Here is a 22219-nt window from a genome sequence, read left to right as displayed (position 1 = left end):
TGTTCCGATGCACCAGAACATCAATGCTTTTTACGGCAGAATAACATTCCACTGTATGGGTAGACCACATTTAGTGTCTCTATTCATCTGCTGATATATACTAGGGTTGTTTCCATCTTTTGGCTGTTGCAAATAATGCTGCAGTAAACACTGGTGTATAAACATCTATTCAAGCCCCTGCTTTCAATTCCTTTGGGTATATACCTAGGAGTGAAATTGCTGGGTCATTTGGTAATTTTGTGTTTACCTTTTTGAGGAAGTATAAAACTGTTTTCTACAGGGGCTGTACCATTTTACATCCCCACAAACAATGTAAACATGTACCATTTTACATTGAGGGCACCGATCCTCCACATCTTTAACAATACTTGTTTTCTGTTTTTTGTTTTGAAAGTCATCCTAGTAGGTGCAAAGTGGTATCTCATTGTGGTTTTAATTTGTATTTCCCTGTAGCTAATGATGTTGAGTATCTTTTCTTATGCTTACTGTATATCTTCTTTGGAGAAATGTCTATTTGAGCCATTTTTAAGTTGGGTTGTTTGTCTTTTTGATACTGAGTTGCAGGAGTTATTTATATATTCTGGTTATTAAACTGTTATCAGGTATATGATTTGCAAATATTTTCTCCCATTTTTTGGTTTTTCATTTTCTTGATAATGTCCTTTGGTAAAAAACAATTTTGATGAATCCAATCAATTTTTTTCTTCTGTTACTCATACTTTTGATAGTGTAAGACCTTGCCAAATCCAAGGTCCTGAAAATTTACTCCTATATTTTCTTCTAGGAATTTTATGGTGGCAGGTGTTACATTGAAGTCTTTAACCCATTTTAGGGTGACTTTTGTGTATGCTGTAAGATAGGGGCTTCATTCCTTGCTTGGGGATATCCAGTTATCTAGCACCATTTGTTTAAGAGATTATTCTTTCCTCTTTGAATGAATTTGACACCCTTATCAAAAATCAGTTGACCATAGATGTTTGGATTATTTTTGAATTCTCAATTCTATCCCATTGGTCTATATGGTTATCCTTATGCCAGTTCCATAATTTTTTATTACTGTAGCTTTGTAATAAGTTTTGAAATTAGGAGGTGTGAGTCCTTCAGCTTTGTACCTCTGTTTCAAGATTGTTTGACTATTCAGACCCTCTTGCAATTCTATGATTTTGAGGACTGACTTGCCCATTTCTGCTAAAAAAAAAAGCTGTTGGAATTATAATAGAGATTGCACTGAATCTGTAGTTGCTTTGGGTAGTATAGACATCTTTACAATATTAATATTTACAATATTAATTTTTCCTATCCATGAACATGAATGTCTTTCCATTTATTTAGGCCTTTCAAGATACTTTGATGCTTTTAGTAAAATAGAGGTATAGACAAAATCATTCAACTCCTTCCAAAGTTACCAAGCAACACACAGGCAAAAGTCCCAAATGTTGAATGATTGCATTAAAACACATCCCACTGCAATTCACAAAGCATCACTTTATTTTCATATAAATAATAGTCACTGATGAAGGGAAAAGCAAAATCATGACTATCAGTATTTATCTAGGGAACCATTTTCATAGAATACAGATGAAGGAACATAGTATATATCTTCAGAGTGGCAGGGGACACAGGGATAAGCATACTAGATTGAAAGCATAAAAGCATATTCTCATAAGAACCAAGCAATCCTTATTGTTTGAGGACCAAATGGAATCATCATTAATGTAAGTAGAATCAAAGTTCACAATCTGCAAGTCCTTCTTAAGATATGCATGATTCAGCTTATTCACAGTTCGAGCAAAGGCATATTTAGAAGCACAACTATATGCTTCCAAACTGTACACTTTCTTGAAGTGCAGATCAAAAAATGGATTGTCCTAGAGGAAAAAGAGAGATGTGATTTTGTTTGTAGCCAGGAAAGTAGTTAGATTTCCTGGGGGATTCTCTCATGTTCTCTTGTACATGCTTATTGATCATAAAGTATCAGTATCAAACATATTTCTAAAATCTACAAATGAGATTTCCAAAGCTACCTGCTTTAAACATATTTCTTCTAAAAACAACAATATGAAAGATTACTCTGGAAGCATCTGTGATTTTTCAATTTTCCAAACAAAACATGTCCAAGAATGCACAGTTATCAAGTCTTCCCAGGGAAGATGAGAGGATGGATAGGGATGGAAAAAGAGAATAAATCCACTTATTTAAGGTGGGGGGGGAGAAAAAAATTCTCCTTTTCTTTACTAGGAGGTTGGTCCCTTGTGCCATTACAATGGTAGAAGGGGGGAAATACAAGATGGCAAGAGTAGCCTTTGGCATGCTACAAATCACCAACTTGCTGACTTTGAAGTTAATAGCAAGGAATTACCTTAGAAGTTAATAGCAAGGATCATTAAATCATTTGACTGAAACTGTGAAATTACTCAAGACTGCCTCTGTTGATTAACTGCCTCTAGACTGTTGCTCTACTTCTAGTGGAGGTGTTTTGAGAAAAAGTGGACATCAAACCTCATCTAAGTCCTATATGTTAAAATAATAATAATTGCCACTGTTACTAATATTAGTAACAACAATACCTTGCATTTATAATGTGCTTTTCAGTTTACTAGGTGCTTTCATATTCATTACCTGCCTAACCCTTCTTTTTGAGGGCAGACGTTTTGAATTATTTATCTTTGTGTTCCTGGTGCTTAGCCATGGCAACTACTAAGTTCTCAACAAATGTGTGTTGAACTGATTTGAAGTAGTCTGACAAAAAGAGAAGTGGAGGTAAACAATGCCTTGAATGACAAGAAGGCAGAAAGAGACCAAAGCAGACTATTAATAATTAGTTACCATCTAGTATCTAAATATTACATACAAACAGCTTATATTTTGGCAATTTGTTTTTTAAGTAGGAAAATTCTTGCAGGAGGCAGGAGAAAGAATATGAGTTTTGAAGTTAGATAACCATTTTGAATCTGTGATGTAACCATAGACAAAGTACTTATCTGATCTGACCTGACCTGCACTTTTTTGCTCATTTAAGAAAGGGTTGCTATGAATTTTACATAAGATTAATTATATAAATTACATAATAAGGACTTTCCCTTTCCCAAACCTGCTCCCCCCACCCCAAATTGTGATACTGGTGTTAATACCACCTTGTTTTATACCATTAATTTTTTAAAACAATTTTTTTAACGTTTATTTTTGAGAGAGAGAAAGAGAGACAGAGTGTGAGTGTAGGATGGGCAGAGAGAGAGGGAGACACAAAATCCAAAGAAGCTCCAGGCTCTAGCTGTCAGCACAGAGCCCAACACGGGGCTTGAACCCGTGAACTATGAGATCATGACCTGAGCCAAAGTTGGATGCTTACCCAACTGAGCCACCCAGGCATCCCTATACCATTAATTAAAACAAAAAACAAAAAACAAAAACCAATGCTTTTAAAAAAGAATGTACAGAAGTGCTGTAATTTTAAATGCATTGTTCTCCTTAACCACACCTTGCAAAACTTTTCCTGGCTGTCATAATTGCAGCTTGAAAGACACTTCTGCAGGAAATCTCAATAAAAGAAAATCACACCCATTCCATTATCAGATACTAATCACACGCTTTATAGTTTTCTTACTGAATTGTTTGCTCCTTATCTTGTAGAAAATATCCGGTTATGCTTTTAAGATACTCAGAGGAGATTACTTTTCTCCTTTAGCTTAATAAATGAAGCCTAAGCAGGCATGTACATAGAATATAAGTCTCCTTCCCTCTCTTTCTTCCTCCCTTCTCTTGTTCTTTCTTTCAATAGAATCCTAGAGTCAAAAGGGGGTCTCATAGACCACTCAGTGATCTCTTGTTTATAGCTGGGATAATAGTTTCCAGAGAAGTGAAGCCCAGGTCACATGTGTAGTTGTTGGCAGAGGCAGGATAAGAACCAAGATCTCAATCAACTCAGCCCCATGTTTTATTACACCATCCTCTCTCCTGTTATACCACATCACTCTCCAAATCCCCAGTCCTTTTGATTTCTGCTTTATAAATTGACTTCAATTTCAATTCCATTCCATTTTAAAGTTGACAACTCTCTGGCTCAAAATTGTTCTATTTAAAGCTGTACCATTGCTATTGAGAAAAATATAATAACTGCTGACTCCTGAGGATTCAATTCCAAGAGAGAGAAAGTAGAAATTCCCAGAACACCTGGGATATTTTCATTTCATCTTTAAAAGAATTGCACTGTGGATATTATAGTTTGTTTTTTTTTTCTGGTAGTTCAGTAGTTTGAGGTCATAAAGGGTGAGAAAATTAGAAACACTCAGCTTCTCTTTTGTATCTAGTTCACTATCAAAGATGATGATCTTCAATGGGAAAGGGAAGAATCAACAAGATTGGGATGGAATTAAGGCCAGGACATGAGGAGAAAATAGAGCACAGTGAGCTGCTTCTATGGAATCTAAGTTGACAGCCTTGCTGAATGAAACCCCAGGCACTAACCAAGCTTGTAGAAAGTCATTATGACATCAGCAATATTTGAGAATTTGAGAGAAAGGAAAGAAAAATGGGCAAAAAAATGAGGTGGGGATGGTTAATTCCTGAAACTAGATTAGTGAACTTGACATGGATTTCTGATAAAATTCGATGCAGTATAGAAATTTTGGCAAGTACATAAAGTATAAAGAAGAAACAATAATTTTAAAAATATGTAATCCTATCACACAGAGATAATTATTATTAAAGCACTGGTGTCTTTCATATATACCTATACACACACACATACATATACCTGTATGTATTTTTTGTATTCAAATTTAAAGTTCAGATTTCAGTTTTCAATAATATGCAATATTTTAGGAGTGCTGGGTGGCTCAGTCGGTTAAACGTCTGACTTTGATTAAGGTCATGATTTCACGGTTTTTGAATTCGAGCCCTGCGTTGGGCTCTGTGTTCACAGCTCAGAGCCTGGAGCCTGCTTTGGATTGTGTGTTTCCTTTTCTCTCTGCCCTGCCCCACTTGTGCTCTGTCTCTCTCTGTCTCTCAAAAATAAACAAATGTAAGAAAAAAAGCAATATTCTAAATATGCGAAATGAGATAATAATACAAAGAAGTTTTGTATTTGGCCGACTTTTAAAAAACTTATTCAGTGGTGAATAATTGTGTTCAGAGGCATTCTTGTGGAAACATGATTTTTAATGGCTGTGTGACATTCCAGCTATTGATATGCAATAATATGCTTAACTATTTCCTAAGTATTGAACTTTTAGGTAGAATGTATTATCAGAAAAATGCTAGGTAAGTACTTAGGAAAAAAAGCAATGAAATCCAGCATGCTTTCGCCAAGAAGTTATGCCAAACACACCAAATTTTTAAAATACGATTGATTCCTAGGTGATGTCAGGGTAATAACAGATAGCATGTATTGATTTCAGTAAATATCATAAGGGCAAAATTCAGGAATTCAGACTAGATAATCAAGTAAATAAGTAAGGAAGGCAGAATTAAGTGCTTATGTCTGTCTATTTCACCACTATCTTCAAAGCCTAGCAAAGCCTGGGATACTACAAATTCTCCATGAATGAATGAATGAATGAATGAGTGAATATATGAATACATAGAGACATTAAACAAGCAGTACAAAGAAGACATGTTAATAGATTTCTGGGTAAAGTCTGACTCCACCCACAAAACACTGAATAGCTTTGTGACCTTGGGCAAGTCAATTAATCTCTTTAAGTTTCACTTTCCTCGTCTAAAAATTGGATGTAATAATAGAATCCAATTCATTGGGGTTTTGTGATGATTATGTGAAATTATATATGAAAAGACCTTCATGTGGTTCCTGGCATCTGGTGAGTTTACTAAGCAGTACTACAAGTGTGGTAATAGTAACCTTTCAATTACCCAGAGGTTACCCAGATGGCACTTAGCTCTGCTTGCTTCATTGTATTTATTATTGACTTGAATGAAATCCTAAATGTTGTGCTCATTAAATCTGCATTAAAATAAAAAATAAAATTAAAAAAAAAAGAACAGAGGGACACAAGAGTAAACAAACCATTCTAACCACCATAAATTCAACTTCCGTTAGAACATTTGTTTACCTACTGAAATTTAATTGTAATTGCTTTATAACAAAAATCCCATTTAAAAAAAAAACTGCATCATACTACAGGGAATATTAAAAAATAAAAGTATTAAAAGATTTGATAGATGGGAACAATAGGCCAAACTAAGGATATGATATTTACTAGGATTAAGAATAAAAAAGCTTAGGGGCGCCTGGGTGGCGCAGTCGGTTGAGCGTCCGACCTCAGCCAGGTCACGATCTCGCGGTCCGTGAGTTCGAGCCCCGCAGTCGGGCTCTGGACTGATGGCTCAGAGCCTGGAGCCTGTTTCCGATTCTGTGTCTCCCTCTCTCTCTGCCCCTCGCCCGTTCATGCTCTGTCTCTCTCTGTCCCAAAATAAACGTTGAAAAAAAAAAAAAGAATAAAAAAGCTTAAATTCTAATTGATCCACCAAAAACACAAATTCTTACTGAGTGCTTACTATCTATCAGGCAGAAGGCTACGATAAAAGATAAAAAACCAAAAACAAAAGTAATGGTCTCAGTTTTTCAGGAGGTTTCCATCCAGAGGGGACATACAGTAAGTCAACAATTGCAGTTTGTAGAATTATGTCTATAACACATTTACATCCACAATGCAATGGGGGAAGGGAAGCATGAGTAGGACTTTACCCAATGGGGAATCTGGGAATGGGGTGAAAGATGGAGGTGACTGGGCATTATAAACCTCAAGAGTCAGTGGTTAAACACTGTGGGTGTATACAGGTTAAGGGGAATGACCAGAAATAAAGGGGCCAGATCATCAAGGACCCTTATTTAAATTTTATTCTATGCAAGTAGAGGGTATGGCAGATCAGGTTAAATGGTAATTCATGCACAAAAGAACTGAGGTTTTAGATTAGTGTTTAATAGAAGTAAAGAATTCAGATCAAAGGAAATACAAACTAGTCACACTAGTTCTAAAGTATTGTATTTAATTCTGGAAAAGCAGAAGCATTCCAGAGGAGAGAAAATAGTGTAGTGAAGGGTGTTGAAGCAATGGCATGGGGGAGTAAAAATAACAATGCTATGACCTCTTAGCATTTGTATTGTCCTGTCATATTATCTTATTTGATTTTCATATGAAAGTTATTTAAAGAATAAAATGGGTACACTTAACCTAGAAAAGAGAAAACCTGAGGGAACATTATAATTATCTTCAAATATTGGAAAGGCTGCTATGTAAAAAGAGGATCCGATTTTCTCTACATGGCTCCAAATGGTTAAACCAGGACTGATGGATGGATGTTAGAGTGAAGTGGATGTTGGTTAAACATAGTAGGAGATTTAAAAACAAGTATGGCAATCAGAAATTGAATGGACTTCCTCAATGGTAACACATTCCCCATCAGTGGAAGAGTTTAAGGAGAGACTGATAGGAAACCACTTATTAAGTGGTCACGTGGAGAGACGGGCACATACGCCATTTTCCCCCTTTCGTCTCCAAGGTTGTAGGATTTCTAAGAGTTATTGGTTTTTCTGGAGGATGAAGTGGCTAACCGACAGCAGTTTCAAGAAGATGAGAAAGGAATTCCCAAAATTTAATGGAGGAACTTGGGGTGGGGAGAGAGTGGGGTGAAACCATCAAATATTTAAAGTTTCAGGACTGACTGGCAGATTGTGTTTAACCTGTTAACAAGCCCTTGGGAAAGATGTTTTTAAATTTAATAGACAAAAATTCAAGCTTAAACTCAGAAAAACAGAACAAAAAAACCCAGTAGATTATCCCAGCCAAATAACCCAGCCACTTAAAACAATATGTCATCTTAACACTTAGTACATGCCAAGAATATGAAAGAGGATATTGAACATAAAGATTTCTGGCATATTGATCCCACATCTCCCTTACAAAACATAACACTTACAGTATCTGCTTCTTTTCCATCAATCATCTGCAGATCGTTCAAAGACCACTTTTTTGTTACTTCATATTTTTCATCTAAGCCTATTCTGTAGTGTTTCACCATAATTATTTTTACTTCTTCATTTTTGGTCACTGTAGGACAGAAAAAAACACTCAGTTTACATAAACTCTTAGAAGACAATAAATTATTCATCAAGTTATACTTTTAATACTTTTTTGGTATTTATGTATCTCCTTTTCATATAATGAGTTTGAGCCTATGTTATATCGGCACCCCAATTATGAACCCTGATGTATCTGAGCCTTCATGAGTATGCCCAATTTGCTCCATATGTTAATTTAATTTTTGCTACAATTGTGGCTACAGACTGCTGTGACTGCCAGTGGTAATATCTGTCAGATGGAGCACTGAGCTATGTGCTTTCAGCTCTGAGCTTTGTGGTGGACAATGGGGTTCGACTCCTGGCAGGAAGTAAGAGGCTTTGCTTTAGCATACAGTCAATGCCAAGGTATTTACCAGAACAAATTGGAATTTTAATTTATAACAATATGAGAGAGTGGGGAGGTCGGGAAAGCAAACAGTTCTGCTCACACAGCAACGCAGTGTTGAAGAGTGACCATACGAGTACTACTTTGTATCTTCTCTTTTAAAGTTACAGTGAAAAAAAATGAAAAAAAAAATTGATGTGAGACTTGTGATGGAGAAGTGTGGGCATCACAGCTACCGTTGACCTGTTTGGAATTGTTTGAGATTAAAAAAAAATTTTTTTTAACGTTTATTATTGACAGATAGAGACACAGCATGAGCATGGGAGGGGCAAAGAAAGAAGGAGACACAGAATCTGAAGCAGGCTCCAGGCTCTGAGCTGTCAACACAGAGCCCAACGCAGGGCTCAAACTTGCAGGGATCAAACTCACAAACCGCGAGATCGTGACCTGAGCCGAAGTCAGATGCTTAACCGACTGAGCCACCCAGGTGCCCGTATTGTTTGAGATTTTTAGTCTTCTCTAGCATGTCTCCAAATGTTAGCATTCAAAATGTGCCATTAAGACAGAAAGTTTGAGTATTATATCTTGAAAGGTATGGGAAAGTCATTGCTTATTTAATTGTGGGAAAAAAATGAGGAAAATCCTTTCTTGGCCTTAAAAACATTGTCTTTGGTCTCATAACAATACATTAGAAGAATCAACATTTGATGTTAGAACTCCTGAATTGAAAATTATCAATGAGTTAAGAAAGGAGTATTTACTGAGTACCTGCTATTTACCTGATAGAGTTATTACAGATGCCAGAGGGATACAAGTATGAGATATGGTTCCTGCCCTCTAGACTGCTAACACACATGAGGCACATAAAATATATATTATAATGGTATACAGGTATATTATTTTTTAAACTTTTTAAAGGTTTATTTATTTATTTTGAGAGATAGAGAAAGCGAGCAGGGAAGGGGCAGAGGGGGTGGGGGGAGAATCCCAAGCAGGCTCCACGCTGTCAATGCAGAGCCCAATGCCAGGCTGGAACTCATGAACTGTGAGATTATGACCTGAGCCAAAATCAAGAGTCAGACGCTTAGCCAACTGAGCCACAAGGGCACCCCAAGTATACAGGTATATTACAAAGAAGTAGCTGTGGGAAATGAATATCTATAAACTTCTTTCAAGATGGATGTCACTTAGACATCTTAGAAAGTTGCAAGCTGGTTCTGTCCTCTAAGAGTGAGACTGGAGTTTGTATTTAAGGAACTCTCTTTTGGTTCTGGAAAGTGCCACTTTGGCATGCCCTCCTAGTTAAGAAGATATAAAGCAATACATTGTGATATAATCATAATGATAGATAAGCAATGTACAGCAGACTATATATGTTCAACAGGAGTTCTGAGAAGGGGGAGGATTGGAATAGTTAAGGGAGAAACTATAACTATATAACTATATAGTTATATAACTATATACTATATATACTATATAATTACAGTTATGGTTTATATACAAACAATAACTATAGTTATGGGAGAAATAGAATTTGATACAGGATTTAAAATTGGTCCTATCTGGGAAGGCAGAGATGATACTTGAAGGTGTTTATAGGTGAAGGACAGCATGAGGAAATGAATGGACAATAGAAACTAAACATCACCAGGTAGGATTAGAGAAAGTGGAGTGTATAGATTGGTTGGTATTAGGATATGGTGAGCAATAGGATTAACTAGTCTGAGAAGATTGTGAAAATGTTTTGAAAATCTATGGATTTGAAAAGGGACAGAAACCACTGAGGACTTGCGGTATCTGAATCCTCTGCCTGGTGGAAGTGTTGTGATGCTGGCCTGGGCAGCGAGGGCTCCAGAACTGGGGCTGGGGAAGAGGGTAGTCATCCTCTGAAGGTGCAAATGATACTGAAATTAAGGGAACCAGTTGAGCTTAGAGCTGCTGAGTGAGTTCAGTCCTCTAGAGAGGGGAGTCTGAGCAGGTTGACAAATCTAAGAAGAGGGCACTCTGTCAGTTTTTCTGTGAAAGCTCATACAGTTATACACATTCATAAGTCTCTTTTCTCCTTGAACAGGAGGCTAGTACAGTGGTGCCCCCATTAAAGGAGTATTTTCTGGAAGCAGCAATGCACAAGATACATTGAAGAAGAAAAGAAGGAGGGACTAGAGGTCCCTGGAAAAGGCATCAAGACTTAGTGGGCTCTGGCTTTAGATATTTTTTTTTAATTTTTTTTTAACGTTTATTTATTTTTTTTTTTTGAGACAGAGAGAGACAAAGCATGAATGGGGGAGGGTCACAGAGAGAGGGAGACACAGAATCCGAAACAGGCTCCAGGCTCTGAGCTGGCAGCACAGAGCCCGACGCGGGACTCAAACCCTCGGACCGTGAGATCATGACCTGAGCCGAAGTTGGACGCTTAACCGACCGAGCCACCCAGGCGCCCCTGGCTTTAGATATTTTTGATGCAAATCATGATGCCACTCTTTACAGTGTGGTCTGAGTAATTGACTTCATGTCTGGAGACTGGAGAGATTAAACCTCCATTGCTCATGTTGGAAAGTAGACATCAGAGTTCTACAAACTCACAGGGTGTAACAATTTAAGATAAAGTATATAAAGGACATAGATGGATGGTTTGCAGTAATTGTAATTGTTAAAAGTGCTTCATTTCGTGTAAGAGACTGTTGTTGTAATCCAGGCACAGGATGTGGGTAATGGAAATAGACATGGCACATCCGAGTAAGATTTCAAACGAGGCACTGACAACACCTGATGGAAACCAAAACAGGGAAGTATGGAGGGTGAGCTGGTTGGGCAGAATAATAAGTTTAGTTTTTGACATACAGATGAGGTGTCCATAAACTATCTCAGAAAAGAAGGAGATGGAAGTTTATAGTTTAGGCAGCATCTTTATTATTATTTTTTAATTTAACTTTATTTATTTTTGAGAGTGAGAGAGAGCATGCACATGAGCAGGGGAAGGGCAGAGAGAGAGGGAGAGAGAGGGAATCTCAAGCAAGCTCAGCACTGTCAGTACAGAGCCTGACGTGGGGCTCAAACTCATGAACCCTAAGATCATGACCTGAGCTGAAATCAAGAGTCAGATGGTTAACTGACTGAGCCACCCAGGTGCTCTGGAAGTTTGTAGTTTAGGAATGGAGATACAGACTTGGAATTTTTCTGTGTGGACAGGTTTCCAAGACCAAGTTCATAGGGAAAAGAGCAAAGAAGGGAGACAGAGCAGAGAAGAAAAACGTGCCAGCAGAGAGGTCTGAGAAGATGATGTGGGAAGAGACAAGCCCAACAATGCAATGCTATGAAAATCATAAGGACAGAGAATTTAAAAAATTGGAGATCATCCCGTGAAGTCATTTTGTTGGGTAAAGCAGAGTTCAGACCTGACACCGAATCTGGTGTGGGGAATGCCATTGACTTCTTTCCTGAAGGCAGTTTCTCTGGAATGGTGAAGGCAGAGACAACTTGCAGGAATCTCCATCATGCACTAATACTGAGAGCTTACTGTGTGCCAGTTCCAGGGTTAGGTAGGATTAAAACAAGAAACAGAAAGAGACTAAAGGCTATGATTTAGATCATATATTCCAAGAGTTTGGAAGAGTAGGGATCGTGTATTTTGGGGGACAAAGGGAGTGATTGAGGGGCATGTCCCGGAAAGGATCCAGAACAGAAGACCTGAACCTGGCATCAAAAAAACAAATGGTGTGCAAAAATTTGTGGGTTCCTGCCCATGTACATTTCTCCAGCTCTAGAAAGGTCCCTTTCCACTGATCTAGATGTTAGTTTTGGGAAGAGGAAAGGCTTAGAAAAGAAGCCATTAGCATGGTGCGTTGCAGTGGAGGCAGAGTTGATTCTGTCATACTTATTAAGGACAAGATGATGAAGGCAGTTCCTTCCACCAGGAAGACATTGTGTCTGTTCAGACAAAGGCTGCACCTCAGAACCAAAGGACAATGTTCTTGTTCTGGCTAGCTGTCTCACTTGCTATTTAGAGTGTGGGAGAGGATGCTTATGCGGAGAAATAACTGGATACTATATGAAAATGTAATTTGAAGCAAATTCCGCTGCCTCATCTACATGTTTTGATAACTAGCCAATTGTCTATAGGGTCACTGATTCATCTCATTATTTTGATGAATATTTGAGTGCCCCTTTTGTGCAAAGCCCTGTGCTAGGCATGGAAAAAGTGAATTCCCATAAGGCACCATTCCTGCTGTCCCTGAGATTACAGAGAGTAGGGGCTTAGAAAGAAAACACAGTATCACAGTGCCATGAATGAGACATGGACCAGGTAATACAGGAAAATCAAGAAAGGACATCTTCATCCGACTGGTGGGGTCAGGGAGAGCTTTTTGAAGGGGGTAATCTGAGTTGTACAGGGCAGTGGGAGTTAAGAGAATGAAGAAAGGGGTAGAGGAAGTTTTAGAATAGTATGTGTACAAAAGCATGAAATACTTGACCCTTTTCAGTCATGGTAGATATCTGGTATGTTGGCATGAAGTGTGAGGGTGGATAGGTGGTAGGAAGCAGGTTAGGCAGGAGGGAGTTCCAGAAGGGTCTAGAATGCTAAGCTAAGGCGTTCAAATGTTAATCTGAGAGCTCTGTGAGTGGAGGGGAAACTTGGGGGGAGGGACGTCACTGAAGGATTTTAGGTAAATAGGCTGAGCTTTAAATTCTAGAAAGTTTTCTTGGGCAGTTCTGTAAAGGATGAAAAGAGATGTTGAGAAGGTAGAATCTGTTGGTTATTAAGTTTTCTTACATTAACGGTTACTGTCCCACTAACAAACTAAGAAAATAAGCCTCTTTAAAAGTTAACCTTTTGATACAATGATGCAGCAGAGAGACAGTACAGACTACTTAATTTGGCAAAAGTAGCCTCCTCTGGAGTCAAGGAGGCTCCAGGAACTGTGTTCAGCCAAGAGTCAAAGAAGTCTACTCAGGCTGGAGTGGACCCAATCCTTAATTTCCATACTTGTGCTCTGCTGCTGGCTAAAATTAAATGGCCATATCCACATTAATGCAGTGGCAAAGTGAAAACTTATCACATTGTCTTAAAACAGAAATGTGTTTATATAGTCAAAATGTTACAGAGTTGGTTTTAGTAACATCAGAGGTGTCATTATGTAATTATGATTTAGTGAGTAATATCTAGAGACCCAGAGAACTTCAGAATAACTTGTTTCAATATTAATATTTTAGTTTAGCATTTTCAGAATTACGATCTTAACTTCATGCCAATCATTTATTTTCACTGTTAATTTCAAAATAAACACTTCCATGAATAACTGCCTCTATTACTATGGTAAAATAGTCACTATCATTTATAAGGCTAAATGGAAAGAACGTTGGCTAATTGAACCAATATAATTTTACAGGATAGAAGAAAAACAGTAGCTCACGATTAAGCTGCACAGAAACACTTTAAATAAACAAATGACTGTTATTTTACAATCCTAGTATCACCTAATTGTTTCCATCATTGAAATTAAGTAATATGAAAAAACTACCACAAGATAAAAGATAGAAAGTCTCAGTGAAAATGTCTCAATATATTGATGATGTCTTGGGGTTGTTGAGAATGCTATTATTGATTTCATTAAAAAAGCAACTTTCAAATAATGTTTTTCCTAGAAATATTTTAATAAAATCATTTTTGGGGATCTACTGAGTACTATAGATTGAAAGTTTGTGTTCCCCCAAATTCATTTTTGAAATCCTAACCCCCAGGATGACGGTATTAGGAGACAGAAACGTTGGGAGGTGATTTGGCACTAGAACCCTTACAAAAAGACTTCAGAAAGATCCCTTGCCCTGTCCACCATGTAAGGCTACGGGGAAGATGGTGGTCTCTGAGGAAGTAGTTCCTCACCAGACACTGAATCTACTGGTGCCATGATCTTAGACTTCCCAGTTCTTAGAACTGTGAGAAATAAATGTTGTTTATAAGCCACGCAGTCTCTAATATTTTGGTTTTTTCTTGTTAATTTATTCTTATTTAACACTCTAATTGTCACCATTCTTGTTGTCAATGGCTTGACAAAATTGTTAGATTCTCTGGTTCACAGAGAAGTTCTGTTCTAACATTAAAATGTAATATGTATAGAGAACTTATACACACTGTTTTCATATCTAGAAAATGACATTTATTTTCAAATTAGTATTTATGAATGAAAATGTTTTTCTAAGTATATAGGAATACTTGAAATAACTTGCATCTGAATATGTATATAATTTTTATTTATAAAATATATAATATATATTCTTCATTATATATTAAATACATACTTATACATGTTCAGTATGTATTTTATTTTTATTAAAGTATTTATAGTATAGACTATATAACTATATCTCAGCATACATTTTCACAGTAAATATATTTTTCTGTATATTTAAAAAATTTAACCCTACCTTTTATTTTGTTTCTTTGGAGCATAATTTATCACGTTTGTTTTTTCCTAGTTAGGATTTAATAAGAGAGCACTATGTGCATATGTAGGTGTTATTATTTCCATTTCAGAGATGTCAACACTGAGACCAGGGAGGTTAATTATCTTGCCCCGAATTTCACAGCTGGCAGGTGGGCAAAGTAGAGTCAGGTTTTATACCAGATCTGACTGACTCCAAGCATTCCAGGATCCATTCTACCACGCCCTTCTCCTTCAATTATGGCAAAAGCTCTATATACTCTTTCAAGTCCTTCAAAAGTTCTTTAATTCATTTGCACTCACCATTGCACAAGTGACTTATCCCTTTCTAGTGCCTGCATATTATAGGTTCCTCCCTCCTCCATAAGAAGTGCTGCTTTTAACCGATGTGGATAATGATGTTCTAGGCTAGGGGAAGCTAATCCCAAGGAGAAATGACCTTACAAACTCTGAGGTGCCAGTAAATCCTCAATGTGAATCCTGACAAAATACAGAGAGGGAGATTTGGTTCATGACATCTGATTTTTTACACCAATTAGGTAAAAGATCAAGATAACAGTAAATCACAATCATCTGGTTGTAAGACCCCTCCAAAAGACAGATTCTGATCAGATATATAGAAAATGTAACTTTTTGGGGCGCCTGGGTGGCTCAGTCAGTTAAGCGTCTGACTTCGGCTCAGGTCATGATCTCACGGTCCGTGAGTTCGAGCCCCGCGTCGGGCTCTGTGCTGCCAGCTCAGAGCCTGGAGCCTGCTTCAGATTCTGTGTCTCCCTCTCTCTCTGACCCTCCCCCGTTCATGCTCTGTCTCTCTCTGTCTCAAAAATAAATAAACATTAAAAAAAATTAAAAAAAAGAAAAGAAAAAGAAAATGTAACTTTTTGAAACATATCTTCTTTAGTTTGAAAAATGCATGATGGAATTCAGCTACTCTAGCCTTTGATTCTTGCAAATTTATAACTGCTAGATTATAGGATGTAAAGAGAAAATTATAACTATGAGTGTTTCTACTCTGCGAAGGTGGCCAAGATCTGGAGTTACCTGCCTCGATAATTGTGATATGACCTGTTTGATTCATATCGATAGAAATTTTCTGAGTAAAGCAGGGTCAAAGATTAAAGTCTATCAATCATCATTGGTCTTCACTTTAGATTACCATTCTGCCTGTATGTATTTGAAATGGTCATAAATAGATATTATACTTAGGGAAAATGCTCTCAGATTGATGGATGTGATATAGAGGAGAGTTATGAAAAACTAGTGAACAAATATGACTAATAATCTTAACTTTTATGTGAAATATCACAATATTGTTTCTCTTCACATCTGAGAGGACCTTGTGGTGGGTTTTTTTTTTTCTTCTTACACAGGAGAGTCATTGAATTTTACTAATAAAAGTGATCACCTTCTCTACTTGGTCATTTGCCAGATGAGGAAATTGAACCCTAAAGAGGGTGCCTTCACCCATGTTAACAGTGCTAATCCCTTGACCTTCTGATCCTTGTTAAAAGGATTCATGTCACTTATGGAGAAAAAAAACAAAAAACACAAAAACCAGCAGTTAACCCCAGCCCACGGTATTTTTCCTAGAACTCAATGACAACAGAAAGAAAAGACATTATCCATTTTCAAAAGTTTAATTCTAGGGGATTTTTTTTTCATGCCAGATTGAATAATTTCATTTTATTATATGGTTGCAGGGAGGAATTAAGATATATCTGGTAAGTTAGATACGTTGTTATGATTATTTTATTTTTATAAGTTTGCCTTAAAAATATGTGTATGCTAATGATACATGATGGGTAATTAACTTTATAAAGAAGATCATAGTAGGAATACAATTACTAAATATTAATGTTGGAATAAGCATCTTCTCTAATATAGTAAGTCAAAATGCTTTAAGATATAGTGATTTCATGGGTATGATACAGTTTCTAAAATTATTTCACTTGACTTTTCTTCCATAATTTGATTTCTTTCTTTTTCCTGGCCAATTAAGTTTTTTACCTTGCTGATATGCCAAGTCCCCAAACTTTATATTTATACAGCAAACTATGCTAAGTAAAGTGTTAGATAAATATTAGTATTCTTATTATTGAGTAAATATTGTTCTTATTAGGAATTTAGGAATGATAGAATTAAAAAAAATTCTTAGCACTTCATTTACATCTGTTCTACTTCCCTCACAGTACTCCGTCTTGACAACTTTAGAGAGTCCTTCTGAGGCAATTATCAGGAAAAGAATTATAAGTTGTTTTCTGAAAATACTGAGGTGTGTGCCTTAAAAAAAGAAAGTCCATAATGAACACTTAGAGTTTCTGAGCTCTTTCCTCCTAAGCCCCTGAAAAGTATTAAAAGACAGGGATTGGGAAAAGGGAATGCTGTACATTAAGTTTGATAATGGCACAAGCATTTCTGTCTAAATTCAGCATAATCATTACAGGTTAAGCAAATCATAATTAAGTGCAAAAGCCTATTCCCACATTTGGACAATTTTTGTGAATTTTAAAAACACAGGGGAAAAATCCATATTTTAAATAGAGAGCAGCCCCTTACCATCTTCATGAACTAATTTCTACGATTAGAGTATTGTTTCTGTGAGCATACTTCCTAGAAGAGAAAGGATTTTTAAAAATCCTTTCAAAATAAACTACCAGGAAGAAAAATAAAGGTCTTTTTTTTTTCCTAGCATGAAAAAGGAGAATCCTAGTTGTCTGAACTGGTTGGAAATAGAGCTGTATAACTCAATTCTCCACTGTATTTAAAAATATACAGAAAGCTCTCTGTTGAATTTTTTAAGATGAGCTCTTACACATTAAGATTGCATACCATGCAAGTGAATTAAATAAAAGATTGGAGGCAAAATAATCAAATCAGGAAAACACAAACCCACTTTCATTCTGAACAATTAATCAAAATATTCTTGATACGATATTATTTTTCTGTCTTCCATTTTAGCACTGAAAACAAAATTCTGTGGCATCCAAATTCCTAAACTTGGCATAGTTAGTTAAGCTCTATCATCAGAAGATACACGTGCTGTTAATTTACAGGAAAACAAACACAGAAATGTCCCTCTACCACCCAGGCACCTTGGGGTTATTTACATTTTGAAGTGATCACAGAAAGAATAGATTACCTGACACACAGAGGTAATACCTGTCCTGGACGGAGAACTCTATTTCAATAAACTCGTACAGATTCTGGGAGAGTGGCTTAAACAGTTTCTTCTCCAAGTCCTCCTTTACCAATGATGACATTGCCTCCAGTTCCACTTGGCCTGATGTCTTGGCTCGAGATCACCCTTTCTCTCCTTTTGCTCCCTAGATTTCTTGTTTGGGTTTGCTCCTCCCAGCCCTCGCCCTTTAACTTCTCATTCCTGGCCAGACCCAGGCTCCGCAGAACAGTCTATGCGGTCAGACCCCTCACTGCGGTGCGTGCCCAATGACAGCGGCAGCGGCAGCTGCAGCCAAAATCCAGCAGCAACACTCGCCCCACCGTCCCTCCTCAGCATCCAGGCTGAAGTAGGCTGCTCTCTGGAGCTCTCCTGTGGTTTGCTGATGGGGAACACATTTCTGAACACCAGCAGCTGTACTTGTGGAGTCCCTTGGTTATTCTCGTCTAGTAGCCTTTTCCCTTTCACATCACTCTGCAGAGGAAGACCACTGCTTCAGCTTGATTCCATTATATAAATCAGCTGTCTGGCCCTATTGATTGGGATCATCTTCCATTAAGAACTTTGCTGTCATCGGCAGGAGACAAAGCATCAGTGCTTGCTCCTGACACTTCCAACAAGTCCCTTGCCCTCCTCTCCCCTCCTGCAATTCATCCAGACCTTTGCTTCCGCAAAAGTCAGCACCAACTCCTGGGTCCAAATTATTTTTTCAATGGGCTCACTTTAATGTTGTTCATTCTCCTACTCACAAAGAAAAATGTACTAGGTATCTGCCGGGACAAAGCTTTATGTTTGTTTCTTGGGAAGGTGGATTTTCTGTCCCCAAGGAGCTCATAATCTAATTGAGATGAGTACACCAAATAATTATCATGAATGTTTAAAAGTGATAAATGGCACAGAAGAAAAAGGAACATAGAAAAGATATCTGTACCTGTAAAGTATCAGAGGAAGCGCTATGGGAGAAGATCTGGAGCTTGAAGGATGAGAGAAAAGTATTGAAGTGTAGGAGGGGGAGGAGCCTATTCCACAGACTGGCCACTGTGAGCCACAGCCCTGCATCAGAATGCTCAGGGTGTGTTTGGGAGGACGAGAACTAGTCCAGTTTTCCTGAGAGGTAGCATGTATGAAAGTAAAAGACAAGGCTGGAAAGACAGATCGAGGCCAGATCAGGAAGGGCCTTGATTAATCCTTTGGACTTTATTCTATAGAAATAGCCTGTGAAGATTTTTTTTTAGACATTCATTCGTTCAACAAATATTTTTCAAGTGTTGATATTATGCCAGGATCTGTTCTAGGAACTGGGAATATACAATGAAAAAAATAGGTCATTTCCTTGCTCCTGTAGAGCTTAGAGGGTTAGTTGGAATATAAAGAAATAAAGCAGTGACCATCCAGGGTGCACTCAGCTGCAAGTAACAGAACACATGACATGGAGTTATAAGTAGGAAAGACTTCAAAAAAATCTCTCATAATAAGAGGCCTGCAAGTAGGCAGGTTCAAGGCAAGCTCAGTGCTTATAGATGAGGGTCCCAAGTGCTTTGTGTCCTTCTAATTCTCAGCTGTTGGCTTTTTGTCCTTAGGCTGCTGTTGTTCAGCTCCAAGAACAGGAAGAAAGGGGGTCAGGGGTTGGTAGCTCTTCTTGATTTCTCTTTATGTCAGAAGCAACTCTCAAAAACCAGACAGAGACTTCCCTTTACATCTTGATGGCCATAGCTGGGTCACCTGGCCATCCTTAGCAAGCAAGTATTTGTCATTTTTGGTTCCTATTATGGGAAAGGGGAGTTTCTAACAAGGAAGAAGAGTCTGGGAGTGACTGTAAGCATGCAGTGAATAGTGTTCCATGGCTTCCATATTTGCTGCTCTAAAGAAAAATTAATGACATGGCTGTGGCTAGGCTGAATTGTGGGATCTTGGGTGAGACACTTGTCTTTCTGAGCCTCTGTTTTCCCATCTGAAAAACGATCTCTGGGGTCCTTTCCTACTTTAATATCTCCTATTCTGTTTGTGATTTTGGAGTCTAGTAAAACACTTTGGGTAGAGTACTGAAGAACTAGTACTATGTTTTTAGATATAGAAATGGAGAAAAGGGCATGAATATAGAGACATAAGATATATTTGGATGATAATATCAATAAGCTGTGGCACCTAATTGGATGTGAAAGGTGGAAGGTAGAGTCAATAGGATACAACTACTTTCCACTTCCACCTAGAGAATGAGATAATGGGCCCACATCACAGAAGGGGACTTTCAGAGAAGACATTATTTCCCTCTTTTGCACTTGAAAAATTATTTCCTGGGTGTTTTACTTCCCTTATGGAGAACAACGACAATAACAAAAAACAAAATAAAAAAACCCAAAAAACTGGTATGACAATCAGAACACTCATCAACAGCATTGTCATTGAAATTCAATTAGATATTTATTTATTTATGTGATTTTTAAAAATGTTTTTCTCTCCTGCTAGACTGTAAGTTTTATGAGAGCAGGAACCATGTTCTTCCTGCTTGCCATACATCCAGGATATGTGATATGCAGTGTCTAGCATGTTATAGACATCCTTGCATTTATTTATTCACTCAATTTATCTGTAAATATTTACTAAAAGGACAAATAATTGAATCAGTCTTGTGTTTAAAATTTTTTAACATTTATTCATTTTTGAGAGAGAGAGAGAGAGTGCAAGCAGAGGAGGGGCAGAGAGAGAGAGGGACACAGAATCTGAAGCAGGCTCCAGGCTCTGCGCTGTCAGCACAGAGCCCAACACAGGGCTTGAACCCACAAACCATGAGATCACGACTTGAGCTGAAGTCAGATTCTTAACCAACTGAGCCATCCAGGTGGCCCAGTTGCCCCTTCCTTCCTTCCTTCCTTCCTTCCTTCCTTCCTTCCTTCCTTCCTTTTTTGCCTAGCTGGTTTTGCAGTTATATATCCTCATAGCTGGAGTAGACAGCTATTAGTTTTACCAGTGATTTATCCTGTGTCAATATCCCTTTGTTCTTGTTGCCATGGATGCATGGACATTAGTTGTGAGAGTCTCAACTGCACTTCTGAAGGAAATACTACAACTTTCTCTGAAAGTTCTTAAAAAAAGAGTGGCTATGTTTTCCAGCATGGTTTTAAATAATGTTGAAATTAGAGGTTCAGGAACTGACATAGTGACCTTTTAGTTCCAAACTGAAATGTTTGCTATCAATAAGTGTGTTCAGGAATGATTTGCCATTGGTGTGAATATTCTTATTGTATTGATTTGACAGTCATAGGGAAAAATTCATACTAAAGTGCTAATAAATGTCTTTTTTAAGGTTCTAAATCATCCTATAAGACCAATCTATCAAAACATTATCTAAGTTATAAAGAATCAGAGGATTCAACCTTCAAAGAATTGTCTTCAAAGATTTTCCTTATTTCCATTGTTGATGAATTCATCAACAATGGAAATAAGGAAAATCTTTAAAGACCCTAAGTTCTTTGTCAGTTCAGAGGAATAGAGTACTAAACTTTTAGAAACTAGCATCAACAGAAGATGTTATAGAAAAGTAACAAATACAACCCCCAAATGTGTTCATTAGGATATTTAAGGGAGCTATAATGGGTGCCTGGCTGGCTTAGTTGGTAGAGCATGTGACTCTTGATCTCAGGGTTATGAGTTCAAGTTTCACGTTGGTCATAGGGATTACTTAAAAAAATTTTTTTTTTTAGATATTTAATAGAGCTGGGGCACCTGGGTGGCTCAGTCGGTTAAGGGTTCGACTTCGGCTCAGGTCATGACCTCACAGTTTGTGAATTCAGACCCTGTGGGCCTGCCTCAGATTCTGTGTCTCCCTCTCTCTCTGCCCCTCCCCTACTCATGCTCTGTCTCTCTCTCAAAAAGAAATAAACATTAAAAAATAATTTTTAAAGAAATATTTAATAGAGCTACAAAAACATTCTTTCCTCATGGCCAAAGACTATTCTAGTCTGTAAATTTATTTTCTGAAATGCTATGAAATTGTCAATGGGGATGATGATGAAGAAACCATTGGGAAAAATGGCATTTTTCTGGGAACACTTATTATTTTTAACTCCAATATCTCCTAAATATATTTCCTACAGAGAAGGAATTTTTAGTAGCTACTGTTTCACTAATGAGGCCCAGCCAGTCCACCATCCTGGGTAAAGTAATGAAGCTTATGTCTATAT

General features: G+C 37.5%; 1 protein-coding gene across 1 annotated transcript; it reads right to left on the bottom strand.

Annotated features, from left to right (window-relative positions):
• Window positions 1–1601: 1601 nt before the first annotated feature.
• On the bottom strand, window positions 1602–18123 carry EXOC1L (exocyst complex component 1 like). Its single transcript, XM_047091040.1, has 3 exons — window positions 18003–18123; window positions 7936–8066; window positions 1602–1868 (listed from the first exon to the last, which is right to left on the bottom strand). The coding sequence occupies exons 1-3, from the start codon at window positions 18121–18123 to the stop codon at window positions 1602–1604; spliced, it is 519 nt and encodes a 172-aa protein (XP_046946996.1).
• Between the last annotated feature and the right edge of the window lie 4096 nt (window positions 18124–22219).

The sequence above is a fragment of the Lynx rufus genome, unplaced genomic scaffold, assembly GCF_022079265.1.
Source record: "Lynx rufus isolate CCGP_SWC_20201006 ecotype Redwood Valley unplaced genomic scaffold, mLynRuf1.p SCAF_3, whole genome shotgun sequence".
Lineage (NCBI taxonomy): Eukaryota > Metazoa > Chordata > Mammalia > Carnivora > Felidae > Lynx > Lynx rufus.
This window is presented reverse-complemented; position numbering and strand designations above follow the sequence as displayed.